The sequence below is a fragment of the Nipponia nippon genome, unplaced genomic scaffold, assembly GCF_047370975.1.
Source record: "Nipponia nippon isolate SJK-2023a ecotype South Korea unplaced genomic scaffold, ASM4737097v1 scaffold_8, whole genome shotgun sequence".
Lineage (NCBI taxonomy): Eukaryota > Metazoa > Chordata > Aves > Pelecaniformes > Threskiornithidae > Nipponia > Nipponia nippon.
In genome coordinates, this window is record NW_028262402.1 from 9,507,823 (window position 1) to 9,521,609 (window position 13,787).

Consider the following 13,787-nt stretch of genomic DNA (forward strand, 5'->3'; position numbering starts at 1 on the left):
CCTGCCAATTTTTGATCCAGGGCCTTAAATTAATCAATCAAACAGATTTTGCTGAATGGTTCCTAATGCAATTAAGAATCCCAGTCAGTGAATGACCTGTATCTCTGGAGAGTTTTGCCTCTGTAGAGTTTTCTTTTCACTCCCTTCCCAAATGTGTTGATTTCTTGGGAACTCTTTTTCTGATGACACATAAAAGAAGGTGCAGTGGGTATTTAAAGTGGATGATGTCCAAGTGATGCAGGTCACTTTTAAGGAAGGAAACAAATATGGAGCATTGTGTTTGTTGGGGGCTTTCTGTGTGTTTTTTTTTTTTGTGTGCTTGTGGAAAAACTCATAGCATTGTGGTATTGTGCAGATTGTTCTCTATCTTCAAATATCAGCATTAATATTCAGAATACACAATGTTGTGACAATAAATAAACAGTATAACAGTAGCCCATAAAATGGAATTTTTCAAGTCGTTTCAGTTTTGCTATTCTGTGTTTCCTCCCGCTTTCTTCTGAAAGCTACTGGTCTTGTTTGCCTACATGGAAGAACTAAAGCCGTAACACGCAGAGTTTGCAGAACTTCCAAGTTTTTGTTAATGTCAGCTGATTTCAGTAAAATGTCTAATACTTTCAAGAAATAGTTGCCAGTTGAAAAATGCTTTTTGCTTGCAACAGTATCATATATTTCCCTAAAGCATTCTCCTACTTTAAATTCTGACTCTGTGTATTTGTTACTTACATTGATGGGGAGAAGTAGACATGACAACGAGGTAGAAAAGACCATTTAGACAGATTTTGAAAATAACATGGTATCTCAGCCTGCCATGCTTTGAGACCAGCTGTGTACATGCAACTGTGCCACCTATAAGTCTCTGAAAAGCAGTGTCATGTGAGCTATTACATGTGAATTTCTGCCAGAGCTACTTTTTCATGCAACTTGCGTATCTCAAGCACGTGATATTTCTGCTCTGTGGCTACCAGGGTCAGGAAAATTGGCCGTTGTTGCTTTCAAGAATTTTTGAATTCCTTGTTAGAGCTTATGAAACTGAGAATGATATTGGTCTGTTGGAGGACCAGCTTTTTGATGTCCTGTCATTTTTAAATTGCTTTCGTTTGGGAAACTACAATAATATTTTAAATGTTTCAGAGTCTCTAAAAAGATAAAAATTCCAAATAAAGCTTGCTTTGTTTGCAGTCTTAATCCCCCTTGTATGCAATGCTTTATGATACAGTTTTGTCATGAAGGCATAAATGGCGTGTTTGTTCCCTCTCCTTCAAGAACTCCTTCCATAGGCAAAGAGAGGGCTCTAAGCATGAGCTGAGATAGCGTAGGAAGTCAGTTTTCCTATGTTATTTGTTGCAAGAAGTTGTGTTCTGAGAAGGAGTAATGAGAGGAAAATTATCTCATGGTTAGTGACTGGTTGGAGCTGCAGTTCTTTGACAATGGATTTTCTTTGCTTTGTCCATCAAATTCTTACGGCCTGTGGGCAGCTGCTACCCAGATATCCCAAAGTGCTCCTTAATCAGTGGCTGATAGGAGAGGGTGAGACAGTGGAATTTGAAAGATGAAATCTGGGAGTTGGACTAGCAGGAGGGTGTGTGAGCATCACAAGCAGAAATTGAAATTTACAGGAGCTCTGTTCTGAACTTGTACAGTGTACTTCAAAAATGTGATGCACTTTGAAGAATTAGGCCTTCAAATGTTAAATTGGAGAGCCAGAATTGGTTTGTGCTGCTGACAATTATGACTTTTTCTGCTGTCTTACAGTTTCCAGTCTATAAAGTAAGGATGTTTATAAATGTTTGAGGCATTTTAATTGTAAATGTGATACAGTGAGCAGCATAAAAAAAAGCCAATTTAGGGAATATAATGATTCTTGACTCATTCAGAGATTTTTAGAGAGATTCAGTAAATTCACACCTAGACTAATCTCGTAAGATTTAAAATATACAAGCTATATAAAGCCTTCTGTTCCAGGTATAGATCAAGCGTTGACTGACAGGGTGTGAAGAAACTGCTGCTTTTTAGTGGTTTGTTTTTTTTTTCTAAAATACAGTTCTTTTCCATTTTCTCTGAAAGAGGAGAAAATAATTGGCACCTGTCATGTTTCAAGCAGTGTCATCAACATCCTGTGACTAAGACTGCAGGAGTGTCCTTCCCTTCCTGAGTCATTCTTGCTCATAATGCTGTCCTTTATTTTTTCACTGTGTCAAGTTCAGCTAAAGCTGCAGTTCTTAATGTAATGGGAAACAATTGTGAAGACAATTATGCATGAATCTAGTTTGCTGTAAAAAGAGGACTTTGTAATAAAAACGTATTAAAAAAGACATCTTAGAAAGAAAGAGGTGCATGGGCAACATTTAACAGCCTAAGGAACTATTAAACTAAAACCTACTGTAAAATGTTTTCTGCCTGTTGTCAGCAGGTTCAGTACTATGAATCAGTGCTTTACCTTGAGGATGGTGCGATAACACCCTTACAAGCTTCTGTGTAATTGGAATAGGGATACTTACCTGTGGAAAGTCATCTTTTATTCTGCACAGATTTAATTTGTGTTTTCACTTTAAGCGTATGTAAATATTTGTGTGTGTTTTTAGAGAACATATGTGTAGATAGAATAAGTAATCGTTAACATTGTATAGAAAAAAAAGTTGGTTATTTCTAGCTTATGTTTGTTTTCTTGGAGAGATTTTATGCTTATTTTAAACAGATTAGAAGCAAAAAGTTATAGGAAGGTGAGTGTTTTGAGTTCAGGTCGTTTTTTGAATGACTGCAATAAAGTCATGTGAGAGAGAAGACAATGAAAATATGTGCATGGATACGGAAAATATGGTTAAAGGACAAATATTTTTTTATGTCTTGCTCTGTAAAGATTGTAGTACAGTGTTGCCTGAAAACATGTAAATTTAAATTAACTTCAGAGAATAGCACAAGAGAGCCTCCTGAGAGCCTCAGGTGATTTTTTTTTTCTGTTTGTAGCATAAATAATTTGTTTCAAGATAGAGAAAATGAAGTGCTGCAGTAGATTCAAGATACAGAGAGCATGCCAGAAAAAAAGTCTTTAACAACAAAGGGTGATACAAGCAAAACAAAGGGATTTGCCATTGCAAGAATTTGATAATGTTTTCCTAGTTTGTCTAGAGGTTTCAGTATGCAGAGATGATACTCTTAGAACCCTTGAAATTGTATAGTGAGTGAGCATTTGTAGTAGTAATTACTTTAAAAGTTTGTTACATGTTATCATGCTAATGTCAAGATTTATACACACCCACACCCACACACACCTGCCCCGTGTTTATTTCTGTTGGGAAGATCAGAATATAGTTTTCTAATCATGGCAATTTTGAAAAATAGTTGAGGGCTTGGATTATACTGGAATTTTGTATGGTTAGATGATAAAAGAAGAAAAGGTACTAGCCTGGCAGTCATTTTGTTTAAACAAGATGCTCTTCATTACCAAGAGTTTGTTTCCTCCCCTTATCTATGCATATCTTAGTAAATGATATAAAAATTGTTATTCTATTTGAAATTCCCCAAACCAAAGTGATTTGTTCTTTTTGATTAAGAGAGGCACTGTTAAAGGAGAGGCTTCTTGTACATTTGCCATGCTACTGAAAAACAGCTAATGTTCTGTGAAGCCTGTGCCAGAATACATAAGTTGATTTTAAATTTGAAAAATATGTGGTAAGGATAAACAGTAAAGACATTAATAATGTGGGGTGAGGAAGGAGAAAAGATGTAGTGCCGTTTTATACCTATTATACCTATTCCTGTTTACAGCTGTGTATGTGAAGGTGTTTTAATTGAACATTTTAGTAATTCTTATTCTTGAGGGAGTCAAAGGTATGTAGGGAATATGGTAGTGTTTGGATAGTCCAGACCACTGAGAATCAATTGGAAACCTAAGGTAGTTGAGGAAACGATACACTTGTGTTTCTTAATTACAGTCTTGTTAAATAGAATCATGTGTGATCCAGATTTCCACAAAATATATTTAGGCATTGGAAACTATTATGAGCAACTTAAACTGTCTATTTGTTTATTTTCCACGTACGCCTAATTTGAGAAAAATAGTTGGTTATCTGGAGGAACAAATAAAACCTTTTCTCTTTCTGTGTGTGGGTTTCTACCAATTGCTCTTGCCTAGTATCTCTCCTTACCCTTACAGAGATAATTAATTAAAAAAGAAGATAGGGCAAATGGGGATCTCAGATAGTCAAAGAGTAGCTGCTTAATTTTAAGTACAGTGAATTACTTAAGTACTGTGCTAAATTTGAGCCCTTGAAGGATCAGCCTGCCAGTTTAACTGGAAACGTTCATTGTTCTTCATGTAAATCAGAGCTTATTGAAATGTGTAGATGAGATTTGTGGCTGTTTTTTCTTCATGAGATTGCTTGACTGCTTGGTCTTACTTAAATAAGCTGTTAGGTAAAGTATACATACATACAGGTACACTCACATATGTACATGTATACATATATACACATACACCTGGTAAGATAAGCTCTTGGGCAGATGTCTTCTTCTCCCAGTTAGAAGGGAAAATATATGGATAGTTGGCTTCCTTTTTCGTTAGCTTTGCCACTGACCTTTATTGCAGTCTGCAGGAAAGACTGAAAAATTGGCACAGACAGGTTGGATATCGCCTTTTCTTTTGTGGTCTGGCAGAACTCCTAAATTGTTAGGAAATGAGACTTGACAGTTTGTGTTATTAATTGGAGAAAAATCTAACCATATTATGACTGACTTCAATTTAATGCCCTACATCAATTGACTCTTGTCGTCTACCAAGGATGCATCACTTTTTTTTTTTTTTTTTCTAAAGCTATCACTCAAGACTTCAGGAAATGTCATTATTTGAGGAATATAGAAAGCAGAGCCAACAAGGCTTTAAAACAATTCTGTTCTCATGTGAAATATAATTTATATAATAAAGTAATACCAAAGACCGTGGTAAATGAAAAGAAGTTTGTTGGCAGACCTGACTTGGCTGAACTGAATCTGAAATAACCTGCTGTGTAACTGTTTTATTCAGTTCAGCCTGTGTGTTTTCTGGCTGTGACCAGTGCCACTCTAGTCGTTGAAAGTGCAAAAAGACAAGTATCATCTCTGTCCTGATTTCGGCTGGGATAGAGTTAATTTTCTTCCTAGTAGCTGGTATAGTGCTGGGTTTTGGATTTAGGATGAGAATAATGTTGATAACACACTTATGTTTTGGCTCTTGCTAAGTAGTGCTCACACTGGTCAAGGACTTTTCGGCTTCCCGTGCTCTGCCAGGTGCACAAGAAGCTGGGAGGGGGTGCAACCAGGGGGGCTGACCCAGACTGGCCAAAGGGCTATTCCATACCGTATGATGTCATGCTCAGTACATAAACTGGGATGAGTTGGCCGGGGGGCAGTGACCACTGCATGGGGACTGACTGGGCATTGGTTGGTGGGTGGTGAGCAATTGCATTGTGCATCACTTGCTTCGTATGTTCTTTGTCTTCTTCTTCTTCCTACTACTACTACTACTGTTTTACTTTATTTTTATTTCACTTATTAAACTGTTCTTATCTCGACCCACAAATTTTCTCACTTTTACTCTTCCAATTCTCTCCCCCATCCCACCGAGGGGGAGTGAGCGAGTGGCTGTGTGGTGCTTAGTTGCTGGCTGGGGTTAAAGAATGACAGTCTCCTATATTCATGCATGAGACTCTTAGTTGAATAACATAGATCACATTTAATGCTCCGAACCTAATTATTTCCTAAATGCTACGTTTATTTTGTTAGTGAAGCACAAGTATTTTTTACTACAGTAATTTTGAAAAGCATTTGGTAGAAGTATTGTCTCCCAAGTAGAGCTTATTACCACCCCAAATAAATGGCTAGTTCTTATTACAGCTTTAGTAAGCAACAGCTGCATAGCTAGATTTAAGGTGACATTTGAGCTTAAAACAGAAATGTCTTTTTTATCATACATAAATAGAATTTTCCAGTACTACAACTAAATGTTATTTAGTTTAAATTAAAATTTATTACAACAGCTCCTTCGTGAAAATAGCCTTCTGACAGCTTTTGTAAAAATTCAAATCAATGGAAGAATGAAAGTGAGACCTTAGACTTTTAATTTAGCTTAAAAGTAATTTAATTATTTAATTTAAGTATTTCACATCTGGCAATTTTTATTTTCTAATTCTCAAGAGTGGTGATTTGCTGTTAGATTTTAGACTCCCTTGAAAGAAAACTTTAGTAATGAAGGGTGATATTCTGCTTCATAGAATTCCATCAAGAGCAACTCTCTTTAAATTGTCAGGTTTTAATTTTTTTAAAAAAAGGACCTAAGGGTCTGTTCCTTGCTAAAAGTCTCTTTCATAGTGTTATAACTTTGATATTGGTGGCATTAAGGCCTTAGACAGCTCTTAACAAAGAAGCTAGTGGTACATCAGAGCTGCTCATCTCTATCTTTCGACAGTGAAAACACAATTGTAACAACTACTCAGGGGAAGAGTGGGGACCAGTGAAGACACAGCAAGTCAGAAAAGCAGCATGCGCATGTTCTTCTCTGAACCCCTGCTGCTGTGTTTTTTTTATGCATGCAAGTGGGAATGTGGTGGCCCTCTTAGTTCCCCATTTTTCTTCTATTTGTGTGAGAATTGAGATAAGAGCGAACAAGAAGTGAAGGGATCAAGTGCTCTCCATGCATGGTAATTGTTAGCCCATTTCCAGCTGTCTCTTCCCACTCGTGACTTCTCCCCAGCTGCCTTAGTGGTGTACTAGAGTGTAAATATGTACTTTAGCTCAGTTTGCTTTCCTGTTCCACCTTCAACCAGCACTGTGTGTTTCACTATGTACTCCTTGGGTGCCCCCTATAGAATGGCCTCTATGGTGTAGGATGACTTCGCAGCCCATTTGGCTTGCTCTTTTGGACTTGATTTGGCTTGTAGATTGCTAGCTGAAGAGTCCTGTCACTGGAGGATACTGCCTTCAGGAGATCTTGATTTGATTCTTCTCACCAGATGAGATATCTTAGCTATTTCTACTTCTTGGTGATGCTATAAGATTTATTTCAGGTTATCTGTTCCTTCAGCAAAGTATTTGCCCTCTCCTTTGTCCCTTTTGGAAGGTCAAACTTGGACCCATCTGAACTGTAGTCTTACATTAGTATGAAATTTCCAGTCTTTACTATTTTCCTAAGAATTTATAGGATCAGTTAGAAGATTATTACAAAAAAAAAGTTATAATAAATATATGTTTTGGGCAAAAGATCCAGTGATGCCATCTTCATGATAAAGATTTGCATGCTTAAGCTATGGTGCAGTTTAGGATTTTCTTCTTGCCATTTTTAGGGCATGTATCCAACTCTCACATACAAAAGCAGTGACAAGCTCTTCTACATTCCACCATAACTGAGACTCAAAACACTTGCTGTATTGATAAATGCTACCAGGACAAATAAGAGAGAGTTAGAACTTAGTGTGAAAGCTGTATATACTTGAAGAAATGGACCTGAATATTAACAGATTAAAAATAAAACAAATTGATTATGGATTGAAATGATAATATGAGTTCAGAACCTCTTCAGTTACACTGTCCTTTGCTTCAGATTTGATAGAAGAAATGATGTTAGACATATATCAGAAAATACTTCCTTTGGGGAATCTTTGGGTTTTTTTCTTCCCTTTGAGAAATCTGTTAGCTTCTTTCCTCCAAACAGAATTTAGTGTATTTGGATAAACACATACCATTTTTTACAATCCCAGTCCAAAATGATGGGAGAAAAAGTTTAGTGATAAGGGGTTCCAAAGGCCAGTAATGTGCTCGATTAAAATAAAATTTGTTTTCAGTGTAAAAGATCTTTTAAATTAAATTAATGTTCTATTTGTATATGCCATTGTATAAAGCTGCTAAATTCTTGAAAAACTAGCATTAGTTAACGTGATGTGTTGATTTTCTCTGTACTTTCGAGAATGTTGTACTGGAGACTACTCCATAATCATTTACTCACTGGATTTCATTGGAATCTGATGACCAGGGAATAAGTTTTTAGTTCAGAAAGATGCACAGGTTGGCTTGTCAAGCCTCTCGTATTATGGACTGCTGGCCACTGTACACATACAGCAAATATAAGATTTGCTAATGAAAATGCTAAAGCCAAACAGAAACAAGAAACTGAAGTGCAGTAGCCATATTCTTCATCATTTCTCAGGTTTATTCACATTCACAGTATATACAATACACTAAATCTGTATTTCTCTACTTTTTACAAGTGAAAGAGAATATTTAACATGAAGCAGAAGTCTTCTAGAAAGCTTGGCGTGTTACTTTGGGGTTTTGTTTGTTTGCTTTTAATATTGGGACCAGCTACCCATGAAGCTGTTAAGAGAGAAGTGTGTCACAGTTAGTCAATCATGTTACTCTTAAAAAGGAAGAATAAGGATATTTCTGATATCTGTAAGATGAATCAAGTGTTGAAAAAGCATGGTAGTGTGTGTGTTTAAAAAAAAAGTTTTCATATGTAATTTTTTAAAAAATTGTGGATGAATCTGTCATGGGAGAAGACTCTTTAAAATTACACTTCAGGCTAAAGAACCTATGGATGAATTCTAGGAAATGCATTACTTCACTGTTGCCAAATTTTAGTGAAGCTGGATCTGGATGTCAGCAGAGTAGGTTGTTTTTTCCTCCCATTAAGCAGTTGTATTATTTTCTTTTGTACCAAGGCCACACACAGTTCTTGGCACATTTCCCTGTAGTTTTTCTGCACAATAATATTTAATTTCTATTTTACCTGCTTTATTGTAGAGTATGTTATCTAAGGACTAGCAAAATAGATTGTGATAAGTTTGTTAATCTATCCTAAGTTTTTGAGTGACTCCTGCTCGTTTCTGCCAAGCACAGCTAGCCTCCCATTTTTCTTTCTCTATTTCTGCAGGCTGCCTTATATCGGCTGAGTGGGGACTGGAATCCTTTGCATGTTGATCCAAGTTTTGCTGCTCTTGGAGGTGAGCTGAGGGATACCACTGTATTAATATTTGGATGAAGGATGATGTAAATGTATGTTTAATCTTTTTTTCACTTAGTCTGTACCTTTTTAACAAGCTGGAAAAAACAGTGCTTCTTTTTTATAGCTGTTCTTAGAATCACCATTAGATGTCTTCAAAGCTGTGTGTGACACTTCACTTTAAAGCATTGCTTCTTGTAGCTAGGAGTATGAAATGATGCTTGGAAACTACCTACAATGGAAACCTGCCTCCTACCCTATTTTCCTTTTAGAGCTTATTTGTTGCCAGTATCCCATCTTTACAATCTCTGTTTCTTAAACAGAAATAATTGACTATCAAAAGCTTCAGAAGGAATTCCATAAAGTCTTTGGTAGATAACTCTTTCCATCTAAATAATTTTGAGATTATGTTGGTCTCAGTAGAATTTTCTGTGCTTCTGTGTGGTATTCTCAATCCCATTAAATCTCAGGAAGGTGGGAGAGAGGGGGTTTGTTAGCACTTCTTTCTTATAAAATTGCTTAACTGCACCTCTTGGTAGCACAGTAGCTTGTTCATTTATGTAATGCTACATGCCACAGCAACAGACCATAGGCTACTTTAATAGATTCTTGCAGAGATTTAGTTACTAAAGAAGGGTTTGTTTTCTTAAATTTCTGTTGTAAAGGTATTTTTCTGAGTTGTTTTCAGGCCTTGCTAGTAATATAGTGTGATTACTCCAGGCAGACAGCAATTTCATTTACTTAAGAAATTTTCCTGAATATGTATGCTATCTTCATTAACTTTACATGAAAATACTGGTCTGTAATAATTGCTCTGCAGTTTTCTGGTGACTTCTTTTTAAAACAGAAGTATCATTGTATGGTGTTCTTACCAAGATACATAGAGCAGAGCTATCCTTCCTTGTTCAGATCACACTTAACATACTTACACGAATCATCTCCTTTCATAATTAGATACTAATTGTTTGGTTAACTCTGTTTTGTATAATTCTATGTAAATTTGTGTTAATAACTATTGATAATAAAATACCAGAGTCCATAAAGAGATTTACCTGGCTTATTAAACCATTCTGTATGTTTGTTCAGCTGATGATTTTGGATAAATATTTAGATGGAATCAGCCAATTACTCTTGAAGATGCTGGAGGAGAAAAATACATGTTTATAATTGAAACGCCAGTGTTTAAAACAATTATGATGATCCTATAAAAACCTTACAAAAGAAGAGGAGGAGAAGACATCTTCTACCTGCTCACACAAAGAGCACTGGCACTTAGACACAGTGAAAAATGAAGTTAACTCTGTAGATGAGGTGGTCTCTTTGTTGGAACAGAAAACTCCCAAAAAATCCAGAACTGGATTTTGGAACTGTGGCAGTCTCCTGCTCAAATACCTATACTACATGTAGGTTCAAACAAAGAAGAAAATGGCTGTAGAGATATTCCACAAATATTTTTTCTAGTAATACAAGAGGTTTTTTTCTTTGAGCATATTCACATACCTTCTTGTATTTAATCTCTGTAAGTGTTCTTTTTGACTGGCTCTCACCAGCATGCACTGGAAGTAAGCTTTCAGCGCAACGCAGTCAATTTGTTCCAGCGTTATTGTTAAGCCTTCCTATGGGTAATGTTTCAGAAGGTGATATACTGCATGAAAACACCTGTTTCTATTCTTGTGCCTTTAATCCTGTAGTTTGTGAGTATTTCCGAGATATTAGAAAGTGAGAGCAGCATTTACTTTGTTTTCATCTTAGTCTAGATAAAAAGTAACTTGATTGCCTTATGGATTTTTCTTTGAGTATGGATTAGTTTTATAAAGAAAATACTGTGGAGAATAGGACCATATATATTTTTCTGTTTCTGAGCTCTGAAGATAGTGGTGGTTTTTGGTTCTTTCAGGGTGAGTTGAGCTAAGCTTTTAAAGAGCTAAATGTCATTATAACATTCTGTATGAGAGATACTGAATACTGATATTGTTACAATAATGCCAATAATCTCTTTTAAAATTGACTGCATGGTATCTTTGTGCTTTTAGAAATACTCTGTGGACAGTGTACAAAAAAGAGTGCTATTAAAAGTGTGCATATTCAAATATTTTACAGGAAAGAAATGGCAGAATGATTAGAGTGGAATACTTACAGCGAGAAAAGAGACTCATGTTTCTTTTAGCCGGTCCTTCTGTCACGTCTCCTCTCCTAACCTAATGAGTCAAAATTTCTGTTTCTCATCCTTACTCCTGCTAGTCTTGTCTTCCCTTCGGGCTGTGTCTCAGAATTCCCATCTTTCCCAGCATTGAGTCCTAGTGTCTTTTTTGTCTCTGTCTTGAAGGTGGTTTCTTGTTCTTCTACATCTTCTGATTCTCTGCAGGCTAGACTTTCTCCTGTCTTCTCTTTTTTTGTTTGTTTGGTTTTGCTTTTGCTTTTTTCTCCCAGTTGTTGTCCCTTGGGACAACTTTTCGTGCTGTGTAGATGCTATGAGCAGTTGTTTAGAGCTCAGGAAAAACAGACTTTGGCAGCTGAAAGTGACAGATGACTTCCAGGCAAAGCAACTGGTTTCAAAGCCAAAGCTGGACAGACCTGTCTCGAATCCATGGGCTGTTGCAAGTCTGATCCATTACTATTCACGTGCCCTGTCAGGTCAGAGCAACTTGTTAAGGGATCAGAACATAAGCAGTACAAGCAGCATCTTTTAAACTTAACCATTGCACTTTAGCAAATCTCAGGACAGTTTTCAAAGGTTTATTTTGTCAGACTTTCACAGGACTGGAAAAAGATTCAGTACTAATACAAATATTATCCTCTGCCATGGTTCGGCTCCTGCTCAAAAGCGTAGAAGTGTGGGGAAACCTGACCAAAAATGACAGTATAAACAAACCACTGTAATTTTTTTTTGCTCTTTTTTGTTAGATGTGTTCAAAATGCCTGAAATCTTTTCAGGGTTTTTCCACTTCTAAATAAATAAAAGTTAATCCTGAAATGTGCACTAGATTTGAAGACTTTTGGCAACCATGAATAGGAATTAAAAATGGGAAGCATCAAATAATCTTAGTATCACCACTTTTTAATCATTACAATACCTCTTACCCCTGATATGCATATTTCCATGTAACTGTGTATCTGGTGTGCCTATGCACGTATACTAAAACAGCCAATCTCCTTATTTTTCATTTTGTCACCTCTACAGACAGGGACTAATTCTACTTGTGAGTCTTGCATGGCATTGGCACAGTGTTGGAGTGCCAGTTCTCAGTGAGCACTTTCCTTTGCCTCAAAGTTGAGGAAACAATAAAAGGTAATAGACACTTTTTCAGTGAGATAAATCAGGTTAAAAAGAAAAAGGATTAAGAATATTATTGGAGGAAAATGCTATGAATAAAATATAGATATTTGTAGAAGCAACATGCAAATTCCTGATACTACAAATACTAAAATGTTATTTTTTGAAATAGGATTTAAGAAGCCTATACTTCATGGACTATGCTCCTTTGGGTTTGCTGCTAGAAATGTTTTGAAGCAGTTTGCAAATAATGATGTGAACAGATTCAAGGCGATCAAGGTCTGTGTGTTCATTCTTTGCAGTTAATTTTCTTGATTTTTCTGGGTTTAGTGCCAAAAAAAATTCGTTAGGGTGGGAAAAGGCTTTTACACTGTCTTAACTGCCACAATTGCTTTTACTTCTTGGTGCATGCATTTTAATGCCTCTGTCTAGAATGTTTACGTAAATATTTAGGCTTTCTACATTGCTAGTTGACTGATTTTTCTCTTTGCTTTTTCTCATTTCAGTACAGCCTATGCTTTTAAGCTTTGCATGTACGTATGACAGATCTGTTCACACCTGCAATTTTTTTCTTTTTTTTTTTTCAGGCTCGCTTTGCGAGACCAGTCTTTCCGGGGCAAACTTTACAAACAGAAATGTGGAAGGAGGGAAATAGAATCCATTTTCAGACCAAGGTGAGAACACGCTCACCATTGTGGGCTTTAGAGAAAGATGTGTTGGTTAAAAGACTGGGGGTGTGAGAGAAAGCAAAAAAGTGGCTCATCAAGCACACCACTGAAGAAGGTTTTGTAAAGAAATTCAGTGAATAGAAGGAAATATTCTTACTTATTTTATGGTGTCACTAAGATTCCAATAAAAATACCATTATACTCATAGGACTTAATACACTCTTTATATTAAATAATATAAGAACTCAGTTCATTGTATTGCATTTTCTGTATTTGTCCACTGTGGAAGAGCAAAAAGCAGTCATTCTCAGGTCAGCATAGTTTGTACTTGTTTTCTGCAGTTAATCATAACCTTGTATGTGCATCTTTTTTTAACATTTGTTTATCTTAAATCAACTCCTGATATTAGTTTATGCAGGTAAACTTCTACAAATTTAACTTAAATTGAGTTCAACTTAAGCTGCCTCTACGCAGAACAACTTACTTAAAAATGGAAGTTTCATAGCAGTTGGACGTAGTAACTACAATAAAACAGACTTTACACTTTTATAAATTCAGTTTTTGCATTATTGTATTTTCTTTGGCATTGTTGTTAGCATTTTGTGTGGGTATCCTGTAATCCTCTCCTGCACTTGGTAGGATACTTACTGGAAGCTAAGGATAAAATACTCCATGTAGAGGTGAAAAGTAAATTCTCATCACTTCTGTTGTAGCATCCTATGACACTGTCACTTTCTTAAACTATGATTTGCTACTGGTATTTGTCAGTGTGTTTGCTTATGCAGGTGTAATTTACATTGCTTTGGCTGGCCAAAGTTTTGCAACCCCACCTCTGTAAAAATGTAGCCAGCTGCTGATTAGTGAGTACAGTGGC

The 13,787-nt window shown here is 36.2% G+C and overlaps 1 protein-coding gene across 2 annotated transcripts in view; it reads left to right on the forward strand.

Moving 5' to 3' along the window:
* Window positions 1-13,787, forward strand: part of HSD17B4 (hydroxysteroid 17-beta dehydrogenase 4) — a 63,305-nt gene that overhangs the window by 36,417 nt on the left and 13,101 nt on the right. For both annotated transcript variants that reach the window (XM_087742120.1, XM_087742121.1), the window contains exons 18-20: window positions 8,903-8,972; window positions 12,418-12,524; window positions 12,833-12,919. In XM_087742120.1, coding sequence (XP_087598246.1) covers window positions 8,903-8,972; window positions 12,418-12,524; window positions 12,833-12,919 — 264 coding nt within the window. The remainder of the gene's footprint in view (window positions 1-8,902; window positions 8,973-12,417; window positions 12,525-12,832; window positions 12,920-13,787) is intronic.